At 35.3% G+C, this 20,851-nt stretch overlaps 3 protein-coding genes across 4 annotated transcripts; 1 reads left to right on the forward strand and 2 right to left on the reverse strand.

Annotated features, from left to right (window-relative positions):
• The first annotated feature begins 4,088 nt into the window (after positions 1-4,088).
• On the forward strand, positions 4,089-5,878 carry LOC130727383 (ethylene-responsive transcription factor SHINE 2-like). Of its 2 annotated transcripts, none has more exons than XM_057578501.1 (2): positions 4,089-4,252; positions 5,127-5,878. In XM_057578501.1, the coding sequence occupies exons 1-2, from the start codon at positions 4,230-4,232 to the stop codon at positions 5,671-5,673; spliced, it is 570 nt and encodes a 189-aa protein (XP_057434484.1). In that variant the 5' UTR covers positions 4,089-4,229; the 3' UTR covers positions 5,674-5,878. The 2 variants fall into 2 exon arrangements, with proteins under 2 accessions (XP_057434484.1, XP_057434483.1); XM_057578500.1 differs by lacking the exon at positions 4,089-4,252 and adding an exon at positions 4,266-4,572.
• A 5,256-nt stretch (positions 5,879-11,134) lies between these two features.
• LOC130727384 (RNA-dependent RNA polymerase 6) lies at positions 11,135-15,895 on the reverse strand. Its single transcript, XM_057578502.1, has 3 exons — positions 15,691-15,895; positions 12,717-15,440; positions 11,135-12,313 (listed from the first exon to the last, which is right to left on the reverse strand). The coding sequence occupies exons 2-3, from the start codon at positions 15,426-15,428 to the stop codon at positions 11,420-11,422; spliced, it is 3,606 nt and encodes a 1,201-aa protein (XP_057434485.1). The 5' UTR covers positions 15,429-15,440; positions 15,691-15,895; the 3' UTR covers positions 11,135-11,419.
• Positions 15,896-18,175: 2,280 nt separating this feature from the next.
• On the reverse strand, positions 18,176-20,143 carry LOC130727385 (protein BUNDLE SHEATH DEFECTIVE 2, chloroplastic-like). Its single transcript, XM_057578503.1, has 4 exons — positions 19,855-20,143; positions 19,642-19,708; positions 18,714-18,810; positions 18,176-18,435 (listed from the first exon to the last, which is right to left on the reverse strand). Exons 1-4 carry the CDS (start codon positions 20,005-20,007, stop codon positions 18,357-18,359), a joined length of 396 nt encoding a protein of 131 aa, XP_057434486.1. The 5' UTR covers positions 20,008-20,143; the 3' UTR covers positions 18,176-18,356.
• Positions 20,144-20,851: the final 708 nt, after the last annotated feature.

Raw genomic sequence — 20,851 nt, forward strand, 5'->3', positions numbered from 1 at the left:
TGGAAGCACTTTTGATTTCGTGATCGTTCTCACACTATGACCAGATCTCGAAAGGTTAGGTGATGGAGAGTGATTCAATGATGAGAGACAGGGTGATAGAGGGGAAAAAGTGTGGGTATTTTGGGTTTTACTTAATTTGGGGTTTCATAGATTTTTCTGGGTTTTGGGTTTGAAGATGATGAAATTGAAGAGGAAGAAGATGATGATGAAGAACAATACTAATATTTCTGGGTTTTTATTTTATTTTTATTTTAAAATTTCTTTTATTAGTTTAATTGCACTTTTGGTCCCTAGAACCGTTAGTTTTTGGATGGAAAAGAGGGGAGGGACCAAAGTTGTTAACGGAGCATAACGTGGGGGACGCTCCATGCAATAAAATTTTGTTGGGGACCGGAATTGTGGCTTTTGTAATCGTGGGGGACCAAAAGTGCAATTAAGCCTTCTTAAAAATAAGAACTCAGTTCGGAGTTTTGCTTTTTGAGTTCTTAGCTTAAAATATTAATTATTTCTCTCTCATCCAAATTACTTTATTACTTTATGAGTTTTGTTTTATTACTTTATAAATATAAAAAGTATAAATAATGTGGTTGGTGAGACCAAATGAATAGTGGTAAGAACTAAGAACTCATGGTTGGAGCAAAATTGCTTGAGAGTTGCTTAAACACATGTGGCAATACGAGCCCACATGAATAGTGCTATGAATTAAGAAATACTCCCTCCGTTCCTGAAAGTTTGTTGTTTTGCACCATTTTTCAATATTCCAAAATGTTTGTTGTTTTAGAAAACCAATGCATTTTTGGCAAAAATTTTCCACCTATACCCTCATTTAATACATTTTCTCTCACTTATCACCTTTCATATTAACCAACCAAAACTTTTTCATATTAATTACATTATTCTCTATCTAAGTATAATTTAATAGTTGCACATCATACTAGTAAAATTAAATAAGGGCAATCTAGTCAAATTATACTATTAATAATTGTTTTCTTACTCTTTGTGCCACAACCTTAAACTACAAACTTTTTAGAACGGGAGATGCTCTAATAGAGCTTTTATAGTTTAATACTTTAAATACTTTAATTTCCTCTTTAAAGAGATGCATGTTAATCCGCGAGCCACAACCCGTTTAACCGCGAGTAGTTAAACGAACTGCAGAAAATTGAAATATTAAAATTTCGCATCCTCCCATTCAGTTGTTTATGAAACTTCCTAAAAAGAATATTTTACCTTACTTTTATTACTCTAGGCCCCATATGCATTATTTATGTCCATTGTCTCCCATGTCCTTATCAAATTATTTAGACAACAATAAATGAAATGGACTTCAGATCACTATAGAGGGTCCAAGATATTTTAAAATAAGAAATTGTTTCCAAATTTAAATAGTATAAAAATAGCTATAAAGTTAAAAAATACACTAGTTGGATAGCAAAAATTAAAAGTGGCCGGGCAGACACTGAGGAAAGTCTGAAAATTTCCCCCACCATTAAATTGACGGACAAGGAGCTCAAATGATAAAGAGACATCTGCTACTTCTATTTTTTAAAATAACCTTTTTAGTCAACTATCCTCAACAACTTAGACCTTTTCCTCCCTAAAACCACACCACAAACACCACCACAAAGTCAAGAAGACACCACAACCTCACTTTGTTGTGTCTATAAATGGCTTCATTTTAATTTGCCATAAAAGAGGCCTTTTAAGGAAATAAAAGAGATAGAGTAAAATACACTCCCCTCCCTTGAGGTTTGCCAAAATGGCACTCAACCTCATTCTTAACCAAAATCTACACTCCACCCCACTCAATCTAACAAGTTAACTACATGTTAAAAGATGCTAACAGAATATTCTCTTTAATTCCAAACTAATAAATTTAAATATTTAAATAATAATAAAATTAAAAAATTCCGTTTATTACTTTTTATTTCAAGAAGTTTAAGATATTTACAATTAAATATTTTCACAATGTTGTATAGGAATATCAATAACATTTAAGTTTACAAATATAAATTTAGACTAAACAAATACTTCTATTTTTCTTTTAACTTATTTTCATGATTAATTGTACTAACAAAATTTCATGATTAATTAGATGATATTTATTCCAATGAAAAGCCCAAAAACAAATTTATGATTGTTCTAGTCACCTTCTCAATTAGTATATTATTAGCTTCATAGATTGGTTGCACTTGCAACATGCAATATTATCTTAGCAAATAAAATGCAAAATGCAACAAATAACAGATGATTATTACGTGAGGCACTTGGTCTACTAGAATGACTGAATGAGGTATAGTTTCATATCTCAAAAAAATGGATTTAAATTCTTAGTAATCTCAATCACATAATATTGTATGTCCTCCAATGATAGCTCAAGTGGTAAGAGCTTGGGGATATATGAGTTGGGTATGGGCAGTTACAATTTATCTTTTCAATGTACCAATATAAGATTAAAATATAATTCATATATCTTGAAATTATATAATCCAAGATGAATTTTATGAAGAAAAAAGTCATATAATATCATAAATTATATTGTGAGAATATTTGTAGCTTTCGTCAACATATAATACAGTAAATAGTTTAAAATAGATTGTTATAAAAATATTAATCGTAAATTTCTTAAACTTTTTTAAATAAAAATAATAATAAAAGATTTTTTTATTATTTAAAAATTTAAATCTATTAGTTTGGAATTAAAGAGAATATTCCGTGAGCATCTTTTAAGATGTAGTTAACTTGGTAGAGTAGGTGGGGTGGAGTGTAGATTTTAATTAAGAATGGGGCTGAGTGTCATATTGGCAAACCTCAAGGGAGGGGAGTGTATTTTACTCAAAGAGATATAATAAGTGAAGTGATAGAAAAATATGAGAAATATGAGAAAAAAGTTAATAGAATTGAGAATAAGGTGCGATCTATGACAACTGACAGGTAGTTGGATTCTTCAAGCATCTCGTCCAAGGTTCAATCACAGTCTCATAAGTGCGTATGAAGAAGATTTATTAGAAGAGACATATTCGTTTAATGTAATATTTGAATTAGTTTTATTACTGTTTTGAGATACATTCTATCGGAGAAAGAAAATGAAAATAAAGAGAAATTGTACGTGAACATATAAATGTTAGACTATTATACCGTAAGTTAGCACAATCGTTCGGTATAATTAACGAAAAAGTTGTAATCATAATAAGAAGACAATAATTTTAACGTATTCTTAAATTTTAATCTAATTTTTTTACTTCATGGACTAGTAGTAGTACTGTAATGAGTTGCTTAATAGTAATACACTAATACTACTAACCACCTTTATTATCTGACTGTCTGTACGTGAAAAAAGGTCTTAATAATTAAAATACGTTCATTTACCAAAAAAAATTTAAAATACGTTCCATTAATGAGTGCTAGCTAGATCACCTCACATAATAGAAAAGTGTAAATTCTCTATTTCTCTTGGTTTAATTTTGATTTCACGTGAAGGAACTTTTCATTGTTTTCACGTTATTGTCCGGCTTCACCACAGCTTAATTAATATGGAAGCCATCCATAGCTTAGTAGATTCAAGGTGAGCTGAAAATAAATCCTTTTATTCATGTGGTTGCAAATGCTAGGGAGCTAGACTAATTAATAATAACAAGGGATTATAATCTTCTCATTCATATGACATTATCATGTTGTCTATTTCAATGACTATATATACATGTTGTCGTACGGCCTATTTAATAAATACAAAATCAAAATAAAAAATGAACATTATAGGAAAATCTGCATCAATGAGCCTAAAACCATGGGCATAACCACAACACAAATATTACGTGAAAATTTCTAAAATTAGAGATTAATCAAGATTGTTGTCTCAACACAGTACACACTTACACTCTAAAGTAAAGATTTGAACTACGTCTCACAATATTGTAAATTAAAAAAATAAGAAAATGACGAAACACGAATACAAACTTAAAGTGTTTATTAGGAATTTTGCATCTTCAAACAAAAAACTTATGCAGTCTTGGTGTACTTCTTTCATAAGCCTAGGCAATGTAGGATTTCTTCAAAAGCTTTATTAACTTCCCGCTTCATTTACTATATTCGTCGATGTGAGATTTATTCCACCATTACAAACAACATCAACCGATCGATCTTATCTTAGATGTTGTTACTGTAATATTTGTTTGTTGGCAGAAGGAGCCCTACATGTGTTGGTCATTTATTTCAGTTGTTAAGGAGCTATGGATTTATCAAACTTGTGCAGGTGAAACTTTTATTGCATGTGTACTGTTTCCCCTCCCACTTTCCGCCCCCATCACACACCGACACCCCATATAAATTTCCTAAGACCCTCATCACACACTCCATAAACTTAAAAAAAACCTGCACCTATTTGACATTGTACTTCAATCTCAAACCCCCCTTATTAACTCCCCTTCCATCTAGTTTCAATTCTCTGCAACCAACCGCATTTTTATATCCACTCACAAATCAAAGCAGCATCATGGTACAAGCCAAAAAGTTCAGAGGAGTTAGGCAGCGCCAGTGGGGCTCCTGGGTGTCAGAGATTCGCCACCCATTACTGTATTAACCTCATTAAACTTCAATCTGATACAATCTATACAATGCATCTGCTTTCACTTTCATGATTTTTATAGCCATAATATATATACATTAACTCCCTTACCTTACCTTACTCTTTTTCATGTCATATTTATTTGGATTTTATTATTTTTTTACTATTTAAGTATCATATATAACTGATTTGCTGCTATTCATGAAACCTACATTCACTAAAGTCAGGGTTCGTGGCTGACTGATTCGGACGACTCTGATTCTAAGAGGTTATTGTGCACTTAAAATCAACCTATTTGAATCAGAGTCGTCTAATTAAGATCGGACTGTTATAAACCCGTGGCTTTAGTGAATGCATGATCCTCTAACTGCACGGAATCGGAGTCCATGAAATTGGGACATCTAGTAGAACATTTCCTCTTCTTGTATTATTGTGAATTAAGATATCTCAAATCAATTCGGGACTAGAAGCTGGTTACAGAAGTTTTTCCTCAGAGTTGGTTCTGACTTCAGAATCAATTTGTCAAACGGTTCCACACTAAATTAATTTTTGTGGTGTGCAGGAAGAGAAGGGTGTGGCTAGGAACATTTGAGACAGCAGAGGCAGCAGCAAGGGCATATGACCAAGCAGCAATTTTGATGAATGGACAGAATGCCAAGACCAATTTCCCCAATTCAAGGAACCAAGCTGGAGATGCTGCAACCTCGAATTGTGATGATGACTCTTTCTTATCTCCCAAGGCACTTTCAGAGCTTCTCAGCACAAAGCTCAGAAAATACTGCAAAGACCCATCTCCATCTGTCACATGTCTGAGGCTAGATGCTGATAATTCCCACATTGGAGTGTGGCAGAAAGGAGCAGGGCCTCATTCTAACTCTAATTGGGTTATGAGGGTGGAGCTTGGGAAGAAACAGAATGAGGGACATTCAGTTTCCACAGGTTCACCACAACATGTTTGTAGTAATGCTGCAAAGAGGGTGGAAGAAGAGGACAGAGTTGCTTTACAGATGATTGAGGAGCTGCTTAATTGGAACTATCCTTGTGCTTCTTCAACTTCAAGTAACTCCCAGCAGGAAGAAAAATTGAATCTTCCATGTCATGATGGATGATTCTTAGAATAGCAACCCCATTTTCTGCTATCTTTTTTCATGTACCTTTTGTCTTCTGTTACAAATTTAGTCCAGTGATGATAATTGCCTCTTTGATAGTTACTTATGCAATATTGTGATTGGGATTTAGGAAGCATAAGAATTTGGATCAAATAAGGAAGTTGAAATTGAAATTGTGAAAAAAAAAAAGAATTTAATCTGTCAATTTTAATCATTGTTTTGAATTAAAACCCAAAGGGTTGGAAAAGAAAAGCCAGTCTCATGTACCATGCTCTGTAGTCATGATCTAATAGGTAAAGTAACATTATGGGTTAATTCCACGTTAGTTCAAAACACGATTTTACCGCATTGAGTATGATGTAGATCAGATAAGTATGATTTTACCACATTAAGTTGAACATGGATCCACGTCGAAACCAAACACACGTGTTCTACAATTAAATCCATAATTGAAGCAATAACCGTAGAGTCTAAAATACTAGATTGTTAATAACATGTTTGGTTCTAAGGAAAAATAGTCTAGAATCACTTCCACTTAGAAATTACAAATCTTAGCTTTTGAGTATAGCATGTGTTCTAGAATTGATTCCAAAGTCAATTGATAATAGAAAAAATGATCAAAACATCATATTATATTCTCTATAAATCGTGAAACTAAACATAAACGGATTAGACTAATGAAATATTTTTCCTCTAACTTCATTTACATTTTCATTTTCGATATATTTCTCTTTTCTTTTTTTTTCTTTTTTTATCTATCTTATTTCCACTCATTCTCCACTTATATTGGAGTGGGAATGAAACCTAATTATTTCCTTTAGTTCATATTTGTATCCGAATTCTAAATGATAACAAAAATTGCAATGCATCTCCTCATCCTTTTGATGCTGCTAAAAGTTGAAGTACTTTTATTGTGAGGGTTCCCTGCTTGTGTTTCAAATGCTATTAAGATAACTTTGTACTGATATCTTTAGTTGTCCATACTCCATAGCATACGCTTGGGTTTACAAATTTGCCACTTGATAAATGGCATTTATTGCCTTCTCCCCTTTGTTAAGAAGTCACATTCAGTGGACTATATGTATATCCTCTTAAGATTTAAACCACATATCTCTTTTTCATTAAAGATTTCTCTCCTAAATTTGCACTGTTTCTTCTTCCGTACAAAACCAATCCCACGCATAGCTTGTCGTGCATAAGGTGAACACAAAAATTAAAGTCCATAATGATATTTAAACATAATATTCATTGCATTATTATTATATCTTCTAAATTACAATAAAGTATACATTTTCCTATAATTTATTCTTATTTTTCTTTCTAAATAAAATAAAATAAAATATTAGCTAGTAATAGTTAGTTGTGTCAATAGTATTTTGAAAATGTAGTTGTATTAATGTGCAACACTAAACATCCTAATCGACTAACAGTGACCGAGTTTCAATATACAACAGGGCTGACTTATACTAGGCCAAGTTACAACCTTACATACAAGATGACTTAGATAGTGGCCAACTTACGCTATGCATTCAGACTGACTTACACAAAGGTTGGCTTACATTGTACATCCACACTGACTTACTATATACCGAGTACCCTCATGTGATTAGGTCGACTTATAGATACTAAGTCGAATTAACAGTATCCAACTTACAGGCCAAGTGACCCCATACGCATATTGTGACTTATACAACATGTAAGTCAAAGATATTGAGTGTGTGTCTGACTTACACATGTATGCAATGACCGACTAATGATTGCTACCACTGCGATAACTTCAAATCAATTCCCTAATGTATTTTCCCCTCTTGAACTTGGGAAGTTTGAGGGGAAAAGACGCTGATGAATTGATTTAAAGTTATCTCAGTGATAGTAATCAGAAGTCGCCATTTATTTAGAAACATATATATATGGAGAATGGAAAAAAGATATATGAACAACATTTGTTTAGATTTAACCCGCCATTTAAACCACTCACCCACAGCAATATATACACATTAGATTTTTATTTATAAGCATATACACATTAGATACATTATTTTTCCTTGCCCTGAAGCAATTAAATTGTATCGTGATTATACCTAACTTTGCCCTTATGCATGCCCTTTCTCTCAGTCCATTCTTTTATAAGATAGATGAGCTCCCCTCAAATTTGCTAAATCAAGCTTGCTCAGCGTAAGAAATGTTGGCATAAGAATCAAGAAGACAACACAATGATCCCTGTAGGACACGCAACAGGGGGTCAATGCTTTTTTTGAAAGTAGGGGGTCAATACTTTTTTTTTTTTGAAATCAAGGGGGTCAATACTTAATCTAACCCGAGTTGGGTTAGATTAAGTAATTGGATTGTCAATAAAATATAAAAAATACTAATAATAATTTATAAAGTTAAACCAGATAAGTTTAATGATAATTCACCAAAACAGACAAGTTTAATGAAAAATTCATACATATATAGAAAAACAGTCCGTAAAGATAAATTAATATTTAATTTTCGGGGTTAATTAAGGTATTCTATGGTCGATAGTCGTGATACTAATTTATCACGGCACTGTCAGCACGCTAAGCGATATAACTAATGAGTTTTTTTTTTCATTCGCAACCGTAATATGTGATAAATAATTAAACTCTAAATATGATAACCAAAAATGAAAATTTCCAATCATCACTAGAGATTTTAGTAATCTAACTTGACATCAAACTTGACATGTGTTAACTTGGATTGCCACAATTGGTCACAAGTTTTGAATTTAACTCTCACATTCTCATAAGTTTAAAGGTTCGAACCCCTTGTGTGTTTAGTAAATTATATGTTAGTAGACAACCTTTCTAAAGGAGATTCTCAAAACCTCTTGGTCTTGAAGTCATATTGACATAATGCGAACTAGCTTGCATTAGTAGCCGATCATGCATACATATGAGTCGCCTTCCATTTTATTCATAAAAAAAATTCTAACATGACATTTTACTCTAAGTCATTTCTGGTATATAAGGAGGGGCATTTTTACTCTAAGTTGAATCACTTAAACAACATGATTTGCAAATCACATGATTATGTTGCAAATGTTTATGAGCGGAAAGAAGACTATGAAAAGTAACAGAAAACTTGTTGAGTATGAAAGCTCACATGCCACCATATACTTATTTTTTTCTTTTTGTAAAGGCTCTTTCTTTGACACCAATTGTGACCCATGCATGTATCAAAATTTCCAAGCATAGTTAAAAGGGAATGGCTGTGTGCAGCTTCCAAAGTAGTAACTAAATGAAATAAATAAAGCCAGCGGTTTTTAAGCATCAAAGCATATATGGCCTACATTTTTTGTAGATATTCGCGGACATGACACGAAGTCTACAATACCATCAAGAAGAAATTGACATAAAGAAAGAGATGACACTAGTAGCTGGCCCAGCTTTTAATGCCCCATGCATCAAGGAGCACAATAGTACATAGTGTTGCCATCACTAAGATAATCAGATAAGACACTTTTTATTGTTGATGATATCATATGCTAATTCAGTAGTAATTCATGTCCTTGATTTATAATTTTGCAATGGATACAGGTCACTTCAACAATGCTTTCTCTAAGTACTTTAGGTTTTGGCTTCGGTGTGACACTTGAAAAGTGAATCACCGTGATACAGTTTAAAATTCACCATTAGATATATTATTTTAAATTTAACGGTTAAGATTAAAGATGTAAAATTACTGAAACATCCTTATCCCCAAACCCTCACTTCACTGAATCCACCGACTCCACCGCACGGCCCTCAAACTCGTCGCGAGGCCGAAACGCGTCGCCGTTTTGGCCTTCGAGGTCGCCGGCGTGATGTCGAAGCGTCTCCACCTCTGGCAGTCCCTCTCCGACGTCGTGTCCCTCTGTAGAACGGCGCGGTGGCGGCACCGGCGGTAGGAGCTTTGACAGATCTAAAAGAAAATGTTCAAGTTTTCCATCGAATCCTTGGTCGGCAACTCCCTCCCAACCATTACAGAACCATTTCTGCAACACCACTGCATCTCCCTGTCTGATCGATACTTGCTCATCGCCATGCTTGCTTCCGGCCATGGAAAGGTTGGTCCTTTATGGAGGAAACTCGGTGGATATTTGTGGGGTTGGATCTTGATTGATCTCCGACACTGCATCTCCCTCTCTTTCTGTTTCTATCTTGATAGTGCTCCGACAACTTTCCAATTACGTTTTGGGTTTTGTAGGCTTCTCCCACCGAAGCCATTACCATGGTTTTTTCTTCAAATTTTTGTTGGGAAATTGAGTTTTATACTTGTGAGGGTGAAGAGGTTGCAACTATGGATTTTTTTCTCAGGAGCTATGTGGGTGAGGGCAGACCAGATATTTGATTTTGAAGGAGCTATGCTGTGTGTGTGTGTGTGAAGAACGGTGCCAGAGAAGAGGTGGAGAAGATGAGGATATTATTGTCCAAAATATAAATAAGTTAAGGGCATTATTGTCATTACGATAAATATTTCTAAGTGTATCAGCGTGAGTCAGTTTTTAACTGACCCATGGAAGACATCATCGTACTTTAGTCTCCAACTCTTAAAACTTACAGAATCACAACCCTTTTCCAATGGATTTTTGGTTGTTACATGGATTTTGTGCATTGCTCATTGAAATCTTGCCTCAAGTAATTTGGAATAGAACTAAGAGGATAGCACCACCAATCCACAATAAGAAGATTTTGGTTCATAATCAATAAAGTGAGAAGTGGTTGATTGAAAGAGCTAGAGAAACAAATTCTAATAATTGAATCTGTCATATATGGTTAATATTAGAACACGATACTTTATGATTTTTGTTTTTAGTTAAGCACATGCTTCTGAACTTGCAAAAAGTTGCTCATATTTGTAAAGTGAACACCTAAACGTATTTATATTTACTAAGGTTGTGTGACATACACTAAGTTAAATAAATGGTGGTGGATATGTGTGTTTTTCTTAGGGTTAAAAAAAATTAGGGTAAGAGAATGGTGTCAATATATATTGAACTATAGCATTCCTAATGAAGTGCAAGTTCAGTGATTCGGCTCATCTACCCTTAGGCACAGTTCACAAATACCTTATTGAAAGCATTACTTAAAAAAATCACAAACTGATAGTAGCTAGGAGCACAAGTGCACAACATATATATATAGCATTCCTAATGAAGTGCAAGTTCAGTGATTCGGCTCATCTACCCTTAGGCACAGTTCACAAATACCTTACTGAAAGCATTACTTAAAAAAATCACAAACTGATAGTAGCTAGGAGCACAAGTGCACAACATATATATATATATATATATATATATATATTCAATTTCAAGGGAGATCTTAAAGAATCAGCGGAGATAGAAAAAAATTGTCTATGTGAGAATCCTGATACTCATTGGGCATTGAACTTATTCTCAAATGCTTTGGCTTGCCAAAACGTAATTATTGGCAAGGAATTGTAATTTTACATATGAAAGTTCCACAAAATTATACCTTGTGTCATCTACATAACCATATGCAAAACAGGCCTGGTAGAAGAGAACATAGAACACGCACAGAATGTAACTTATTACTATATGAAGTCTAAAGCAAAGACAATTCCTGGCTAGTGAACAGAAAGTGAAAATAAGACTAGTTTCCAGCAAAGCAGTTTAACTGAACACCAATTAAAACCTACATATAATAGGAAAAGTAAGCACAAGTTCACTGTTAGATTTGAGAATGGCAGAGTGGCTTTGCAACCAACATGAATCAGAGAAGAATTATAACCTTTCTGATAGATACTTTGCCAGAGAACCAACTGGCTTAGTTGAATCAAATCTTCCAAATCCCCGATTCCTTATCTTTGTGCGGGCTAGGTAATCAACTGCGATCCAAGGAAAACTCAACATCACCGTCTCCCCCAAACTATTTGACTCTAGGTTCTCTGGGGATTTATCTTGCAGCTCAAGGGATTTTTTCACCCATGTAGGATGATATGTCACCTGATACCAGGCTGAAGCTTTCTTCTCATACAACAAATTTTTTTCTTCCTCGCCTAATTCTCGAACATCTGAATCCAACTTCTCAAAAGTTTGCCTAAATTCTTTTTTCAGGGCACTATATGAGTGCTTCAGCCTCTCCTTAAGCTCCCCTTGTTTTCTGCTGTTGTATTTGGGCATGGACCAAATCTGACCGGTGACAACTTCTTCTTCTCTTTTCACCTTGTACTGACCCAATAGCCCGCTCAACTGGCCATCATAGGAGCACTTTTGTTTCCATGCATCAGCAATAAAATCAGCAGATCCAGGAACCTCAAGTTCTGTATCATAAGGTATAGCACCTGTCACATAGTTCAATTCAGGTGCATCGATATCTTTGTCATAAGCATCTTTAATCCTCCTGTAAAGTCTACCCAGGATTTTCTTGGACTTGTAAGACATGTGTTGATCTTTCCCCATGAAATCAGGGTAGAGCTTTGGTTTCAACTCCGAAGGCATAATGACAAGCTTCCCAGTCTTTGGAAAATCAACAGCAGCGGCTGCCTTTTCAGCCAAGATTATGCATTTCTCATCCAAGGCGCCATAATCACTGGAATCAGCATGTACCACATGTGCATTGCAGATTGCACCCAAATTCTCATTCACCATGTTTCTGACAAAAAAATCTATGATGTCCTGCAGAGTGGAAGACAAAATCGCTTACAATTACAAACATATTTTCACAAAAAAAGAAGCAACATAAAATAAAAATAAAAATAACATATTTGGTAGATAAGTTAGAGGACAGTGTGCATACACAGAAACGTGTGCAAGAGAACACACTTGCAGCATATACATCAATCTCTATGATTGCATGCATAACAATATTTCCTAGACTCTTCCTTTGTTCTAGATCAGAAGAAATATCTAGAGAAAATTAAATTTTATTACTTTTTGGCAAGTCCTTGTAGTGAACATATCAGTTGAGTTTCTAATCAAAGCTAAGATGCTCCTATTTTAAAATTACCCATGTACAGTATAAACCATGCAGCTATTAACTACAGAACTTCACAACAGATGACATTCAAAAAGTACATACCCGGGAAGTGACTTTCCGAGTTTGAAGTTTGCTTTCTTGAGCATCGTACTCCATAGGGATCCAGCTCCTCTTACTAGGTGGAATAAGATTATCATCCCATGTGACAAAATATAGATCCCCGTCAAGGTCACTTCCAGAAGCTTCATTTGTATGGGGTCTGTCACCCTTTTGAGGGAAAACAAGACAATCATATAAATGATGTAGATCAGGGGAATCAATGGCCTCCAAAATTCTTACATCTCCAGGGTGAAGACATGGATTTTTGGCTATAACAACATAACCTTTAACTACCTGCAGGCTCTTTGTCTCTGAAAACCTAGAGCCATGCTTAGAGAAACAATTTTCCAGAGAAGGAGTAGACACTTGAACAAAGCACTGCCCTTGTTCAAGCACACCCAACTCATCTAAGACACCCATCAACCATCGCCCAGATGAAACAAAAATCCTGGACTTCTCTCTAAGGCCCCAAAGCTGTGCAGCACGTATAGAAGTTAACATACCTTTAAGATGAGGTTCAGTTTGGGGACTGAAGCCACAACTTAACATTATTGCTGCAGCATTTCCATGCTCAGCACAAGACTTAGTAAGAACATCAAATGCCACATCTGCATTGACAAGCATTTGATTCAGCTTTGAAATCATTACCTCTTGCATTTTCCAGAATACTTCATCAGATACCTCCAGTGCTGAAAGCAATGTTATAATCTGCCTATTAAGAAAACCAGGCTGAAACCGTGTCCAAGCACAAATCTCCAAAGTAGTATGACTAGATTGAAACTTGTTCATGCTAGTCCTCAAAGAAAGTCTGATCCCATCCCCTTTAGCAGGCCAAGAGGCTACTACCCCTTTAAAACCAGCATATCTAATCTGGTAAGCAGAGGGTGCAATGTCCAGTTTTAATTTTTCTGCAACTTCACCTGCAAGGTCGGGAGTGATAATACCAATACCATCAGAGAAAACATATTTATTCCTCTCAATATCAGGCAGCATGGAGTTAACTTCAGTTGCAGGAACTTCCACTGTTGCATAAGTAGATGAGAAGCATTGTCCCATCCTAGCAGCACATTTTGCAACATTCCTGTTACTGAACCTACCCATCCAATCTCTTATACCGTCACATTTTATTTTGTCGTCTTCAGCAAAAAACCAAGCAGAACGATCTCTGAGTTGATTGGATGAAAAGGCTAAAAATGCGTATTTACGGTCACAAAAGTGAAATCCCTCTTCTAGGATAGTCTTCACCCTTTTATATATTCTTGTCTTCTGAGGAAAGGAGTTTGATGTGATTTCCTTAACTATGGGAGCAACATAATAGTTAAGAGCATTCACATTAATTGTCTGCATGCCTTCATCCATAAAGGTGACCCTCAAGAAACGATTTGAAACTTCTCTGTATCTTCTAAGAACCCTGTTGGACAATTCATGTTCTGGTGGTACACAATAGGCTCTCGTTGGAGTAATAACCAGTCTTCTAACCTCAACAATATCATCTGCCTGTTTGGAGCTCTGATAAAGCTTCGGATTTCTGAGCAGCCATTCTTGGACTGTCTTCAGCCTCTTAGCTGCATCAAACACTGGACGCTTGTAAGAACATAAGTGCTTCAAAGCAGCCACATTGACCTCCTGAGGTTGATTTCTCAGTACTTCAAAAAACCTATCTGATAAACTGTAAGGATTTAGTATGCCTTTGTGTATGACTGCATTAACCAAGAACATTATGTCAAAAGTAATCCCCTCCTGACAATGTATATAGAAGAAATCATCTGACATGGGCACCCCAAAATTAGGTTCATCCTGTATCCTAAGTGGACGTTTAAGTGGAAACTCCTGCACTCTTTGAAAGTTCAGATAAGCCATGGCCTTCATCAATTTAGCACCATGGCGAGGTGGGATTGAGATTCTGTAAAAATTGCATCGACCAATGGCACCACTAGGAGTAAAATCAGTGGTCCTAATCCAAGGATCATCATCATCCAGCAAATCAAATGAGACCGATTCCTCAATGTCATCATCAGCAGTTCTATACCAAACCAAAGGCGAGGAAGCTAGATGCAATAAAACAACACGATACGATGTATCATCATATCTCCTGACCTCATATATGTCTCTAACCATGAACTCCACCTTAAAATCACACTTTATCACTGCTTTTTTTTCATTTTGTTTGATCGAGAATGCAGTATCCCTACTGAAACGAAGCCTGCACATCCTATCAAAAGGATCCACAAGCAAGTTCACCCCTTTTTCAGGCCCTCTCCAAGCAACAACAAACTCTTCCGGACTAACCAAAGTCCCAATTTCAACAAGCACATCAGACAGCTTAAAAGGGGTCTCCTTTCTCCTCCTCTGGTTCAAAAAGTACGGATTCTGAGGCCCGCTGATAACCTTCAACGGTTTGCCCTCCCACATTAGATCACAACTACCCGAAGCATCAAGCGCCTCAGTCGCAGATTCCGGCAACGCAAAATGCACAAAGGCATGAGGCTCCACCTTCTTGTAGTCATCTGTCCTCTTAACCAATGCAGTATCCGCGACATTAAATTCCGGATAGGACTCCGGCGGTGTCCAAGATGTTTTCAGCCTGCATCTGTAAACAAGTCCAATTCTATTTTCCAGAAACTCAGCAAGATCATGTGCTTTCACTTCACTATCAAAACCTCCAATGCTCACTTGTGTAACCACTGATTCCTTCTCACTCCCTCCTAGATCCATATTCTCAATCCACTGCAAAATAATAAATCACAAACATTGAAATTACCACCCTAAATCAATATTGAAATTTGAAATTATCACCCTAAATCAATACTTAACACAGAAATTTACATACTAAATATGGTTACAAATAAATGCAGAGAAAACACAGTAATCAAATAATGTAAAATCGGCACGAAATGGCAGTAATAAACGTAGGAATTAGAAACTAACGAATTCGAAATCAAAGATTGAAGAGAAGAAAAATGGGTTAGTGTTGTACCAGGTTGTTGATGAGAGAATCGGAAGGGGAAGCGAGTGTGCGGTGGAAGGAAGGAATGGAAGAAAACGATTGGGTTGTTGAATGGTCAAGTCTTGGATTGATTCAGTTAAGGTTTGGGTTCTTCACGAAGTTTGGAGAATATAATGAAGACACACACACACTGTGAGTGTGAGTGTGAGTGTGAGTGTGAGTGTGAGTGTGAGTGGAACTGTGAAACGGTGAAAGTGTGTTTGGTTTGGTTTGTTGTTTCTTTTTTTTCTATTTTCTTTTCCCGCTTTGGTTTTTGGCTTTTTGCTCTTGCTTCCATGCATCTATCATGTCATGTTACTTTTCAATGTCTGTTTTCATTATGTGGGTTAACTTAACATAGCTGCTATGCTTTCTAATCAATCAACTTTCACTGTATAAGGCTGTGGTATACACGTTATCAGAAACAGAAAAAAGAAAAGAAAAAAGAAGACATGTTATTTATGCTAAAGATCAATTATGTTTTTTTATTCTTTTTAATCAATGTGTGAAGGGAGAAGTTTTCATTCAAAATATCTTAGGTCATGAAGGTGGAGGGAGAGCTGGATTTGCCACCCTAATTATTAGATTTTACACCCCAAATTTTCGAATTTTTAAGTTCCGAATTATTTCGGAATCTTATATTCCGAAATTAATTCGTAATTTGTAGTGCAAAAGACATGTAACACTCAACTTTTGAGTTAAAAAATACTTCGGAAACCTTATTTCTGAAATATTTTGGAAACTAAGTCTCCATAAGTGGGGTGGCATTTCTAATGAATGGGGTGCCAAATCCAATGATCTATCAGGTGGAGGGGAGGTTTGGAGGATCTCTATTGCTCTATTGCTATCACTACTCATCCCTTTGTCTAATTGACAACTTTTTACCATTAAGAAGAAATGAAGGAAAATGGAAGATGGAGAAGTATACCTGATGGAATGAACTCTGAAGAAGGAGAAGACAAAGGGGATGAGCGCGAACACTTCAGCAGTAGGAAAGAACTTTCACAAAGAAAGCTTAAACTCGAAGGATGAGTAGGGACGTGGATGAAAACTCTGCGCGAGGAATTTCAACTCCAACCAACCCTAATTATGAAAATTGGGGAAATAATGACGTTCGAGAGCACTCTCTTTAACTTTGATTTAAAATGGAAAATAAAAATGATGGGCGAGAAGTGTGAATATATGAGATATATTGATTGAGTAAGAAATTGACGAGCAATCTTGTCAAAAGTCGTGTCATTATGACTAGGCATGACAATTTGACCTAATCCAATGTGCTTCCCAAACTTTGAAAGACTTTGACTGAGTATAGTTAATCTCGAACCTGAAGAAACAGAGATGGGGATAGGTTTGCTAGTGCGAATACAGGCTCTTAAACCCTCCTCATGTAGTAATTGCATAATTTGAAGTATACTAGTAGTTGCATTACATTAAAGCTCATAGATTTTGCTAAAAGTATGACTTAATTCTTAAATTTTGAGATTCATAACATATGTTTTTATAAATTATTTGAATTAAAATATCCTTGTTATAAGAATTATTTAAATATATCTATAAGTGGATGCATTTAAATAAAAAAAGTTAAAAATAAGAACGACACAAGTTTTTTGTAAGTTTTCGATTCGAACGGAGTTAGGTTTCACATTTTCAAAATTGACCAAAGGCAAAGTCTGAGCATTATATGTAATTATTGATCTCAACTAAAGGCAAATTCGAGCATAAAATTTTAATTATTCATCTCTGGTTATATCTTAGATATTCATTTGAACATATTTTTACTACTTATTTTAGCATTTTTATTGTTCATCATGATATTTCACTTACATTACAATCATAAAAAAAAAATTCACTTACATTACATGTCGAGATGATGGCTAATGTTTTGGGCCGATGGCCGACCACATGGCCCAAACGCCATCAAGAACGGTCCAAGACAACCAGACTTAATTCCACGGTAAAGTCACAGGTCAGACAAAGGAGTATGAGACTTCCATTGTTCTAACCAACTGACTTAATCGTAGAAGTTGAGTTATTGGAACCGTGGTCAAGCTGTTTCAGTGAGGGCTAAGTCGTTATGCCATATGGTCATTCAATTATGCCACGTTGGCAAACTATCATGCACTTGATCACACGAGAAGAGCATGTATATAAGGGTTTGCAAACATTGTAAGCTATTCAAACAACTCATTTGCTCGCATTTGCTATTGTAAGAGATTCTCACTCTCATTTTGATCTAACTTGAGCGTCGGAGTGCCTTTTACCGGTACCTCCACCGTCGTGCGAGCACGACCAAGTTCTCAACCGAGCGCCACTCTGCTCAATCAGAGATCATCTTGTTCAGGTTGAAGGAAGATCACTCCTTCAACATATTCCTCCATTGAAAAGCATGAATCTATTTTCAAATGCACATAGTCACATAGATGCAAATCGAACGTCAACCCAAACATATGTTAATTAGGGCTGTTTCTACTATGACTATCAATAATAATGAGCAAATTAGCATCTTTGAAAACTTTGAGAATCTTGTAATTTATAACAATCGCATATTTCATAAGCTCTGCGTATTAGCTATTGGCTTGTGTGCGTGACTCTGAAGTCACAATATATGTACATTGTTAGAAATACTGAACTCATTCAGGTAAGTAATCACTGGATCCCTACTGATCATAAGTGCTTAAGAAGCCACCAATAAAGCCAGCTCCATTGCAATTCCCACATAGCATCTCCTTCCTGCCTCTACAGAGATAAAGAAAAATAAAGGTTGTGGAATCATATGTCAAAAGCAAAAAAAGTATGAGCTTAATACTGATTAATGGAAGGGGATGTGGTCATCATGTGGGCATCAAGGGGGAAAGAATGCCAATAATGCTGGGCTTCTTTGCATTTTTGGAAATTCAAGAATCTCAAATTTAGAATGCTTCAAGAAAAAAAAAAGCAGGTTCTTCTGTATTACTACAGATATAGCACATGTAAAGTTATATCATATATGGAGTAGAATGGTTTTATTTTTGTACCCGCAAAGCCAACAAGAGTCACCAGCTTTAAACTGTCCGTTGAAAATATCAACAGAATTCACCCCATTACCTTTGCATTGAGAGCAGACAACAGCTCCTGTTAATCACACAACAAAACTAATCATTCAAATAGTAAACATTGTCTCTTGTTTCTTGTCTTCTCTAGTACCTCAAATGAATTTGAATAAGAACAAACATTCCTTCCTCATCTAACTACTGCCAACTTCAACTTAACCAAACAAGTCCTTTTACATTATTTGGTTAGACTTGTTTATCTAAACAATAGATTTTTTTTTTTCATTTTTCCAATTACTTCGATTATACCTATTTGCACAAATACCTCGACGATTTGCGCTCGTTAATATGTAAAGTCCAATAAGCATATCTTGAGTTGGTAAGGCAATGGACCCCAAATACAAGAAGCATCCATTAATCCGCACCTAAGTTGCCATTTGCCAACATAAGTGTCTTTGGATTTCCATTAGCAATTAAAGTTCTTTTAAGATATCCCCTTTCACATTCACACCCTCGTGATGCTGCATCTCGCTTTCCAAAACTGTTGAATGTACATTCTACCTCAAACCCAAACACCACCTTTGTATTATAATAGATTGAGAAAAAGTACTTTTAGGTGATTGTAACCGAAAACCAAACACGATTACATTGTACTCGTTGGCGCTAGTGCTAACCGATGTTAGTATTCACTTTGAGGTATGCTTTCACTTTAACTCGACTGATATCTAAACAAACACTAATTTCTATGTTTATTTTTGCACAATCTCTCCTTTGAATTACTCATCTTATCCTAAATTTCATTTTCTCTACATCCTAACTATCTCATACTTGTATCAAAATGAGTATAACAGAATTTCCCCAATTGAAATCAATATGCATTTACTAGCCACATAAAATCAGAGGACATCTTTACCATTTCCATCACAATCAGCACAAATGACACTGTTGGGTTTTGTATTTTGTTGGTTGCCATTGGCAGCCTACATGAATGAAAAACATTAGCTAAAAGCCTAAAACAAGCACAACTAGTCAACTACTATCCCAGATCATTTGGGTAAATACTCTATTTAAACTTAATTGCTTAAGGAAGAAATTACTTGAATTGAAATAAAGTGATGACCATTACCTTTGCAGTGAGGAAGCTAAATTTATCAGTGGGAGGGCCTTGAAACAAACGATTCACTCTGATGCAATGCTTTTGTTTTTTGTGGGTTTCTAGTTGTTGGGGGTGACCTAGTGTTGGGGAGCTTCGAGGTGTTAAGCACAGAGAAGGAACCATTGAAAGATTAACAGGATAACCAGACTAAAATTTGTTCAAGTTGAAGTGGTGCTGATAGATATTCTGGTTCTCACATTGAGGGAAAGAATGACGGATTGAGATATTATCACTCAGATATTTTTTTTCCTCTTCAACGAGAATGGTGTTTTTGGGACTTCTAGTGCGGATAGATATTTTGGTTTGGCCCAACTTGCTTTGAACATGATATGGTGCAAGTTTTATAATTAAAGCCCAGTTTTCACCAAAAAAAAATTAAAGCCCAGATCATCTTGATTTAACTTATGAAAATGATAAAATAGTTACTTATATCAAGTGGTAGGAGTTGGAGGACATGTAGGTTGGGTAGGGGAGGTCCAAGGATCAATTCCTGACGGGTGCCAGTGCAATTTATCTTTCCGATGTATTAAATATTTTTTTTAGTTTCATTTTTATAAATGTCTGAAATTCACTCATAGATAATTCCTAAGAACATCTCCATCCATTAAGTTATTATTTTTGTTTTATAGCACTATTCTTGTTGTTGTTAGCAGACCGCTTGGGAACAGCTTTCATAAGATGACAATAGCTTTTTATCTTTGTTTCTTTTAGCTTTTTGTACCAAAAAATTGTGTCACATGAGATATAAACACCTTATAAAATAATTTTCCGATGTATTAAAAAAATAAACAGCTTATAAACAACTGATGATAAGTTCTTATTTTATTTTTTGTTGAGTGTTATAATACATCATATTTATATAAGCAGTTGATGAATGAGAGATAACATATAGTTTTTTAATCTAATAACTCGAAAAGAAAAGTTACTTGTAGAAACAAGTCAACAAGTGAACCTTACTTTTAAAAAC

The sequence above is a fragment of the Lotus japonicus genome, chromosome 1 (assembly GCF_012489685.1).
Source record: "Lotus japonicus ecotype B-129 chromosome 1, LjGifu_v1.2".
Classification (NCBI taxonomy): domain Eukaryota; kingdom Viridiplantae; phylum Streptophyta; class Magnoliopsida; order Fabales; family Fabaceae; genus Lotus; species Lotus japonicus.

Bases quoted from the DNA above. Each gene is read 5' to 3' on its own strand.
- LOC130727383 (XM_057578500.1), top strand. From the start codon at position 4,493: ATGGTACAAGCCAAAAAGTTCAGAGGAGTTAGGCAGCGCCAGTGGGGC. The intron at 4,573-5,126 runs GTATTAACCTCA...TGTGGTGTGCAG, and splicing joins GAGATTCGCCACCCATTACT to GAAGAGAAGGGTGTGGCTAG.
- LOC130727385 (XM_057578503.1), bottom strand. From the start codon at position 20,007: ATGGTTCCTTCTCTGTGCTTAACACCTCGAAGCTCCCCAACACTAGGT. The intron at 19,709-19,854 runs GTAATGGTCATC...TCATTCATGTAG, and splicing joins TTAGCTTCCTCACTGCAAAG to GCTGCCAATGGCAACCAACA. The intron at 18,811-19,641 runs GTAAAGATGTCC...TGTGATTAACAG, and splicing joins TGCTGATTGTGATGGAAATG to GAGCTGTTGTCTGCTCTCAA.
- LOC130727384 (XM_057578502.1), bottom strand. From the start codon at position 15,428: ATGGATCTAGGAGGGAGTGAGAAGGAATCAGTGGTTACACAAGTGAGC. The intron at 12,314-12,716 runs GTATGTACTTTT...TCCACTCTGCAG, and splicing joins CTCGGAAAGTCACTTCCCGG to GACATCATAGATTTTTTTGT.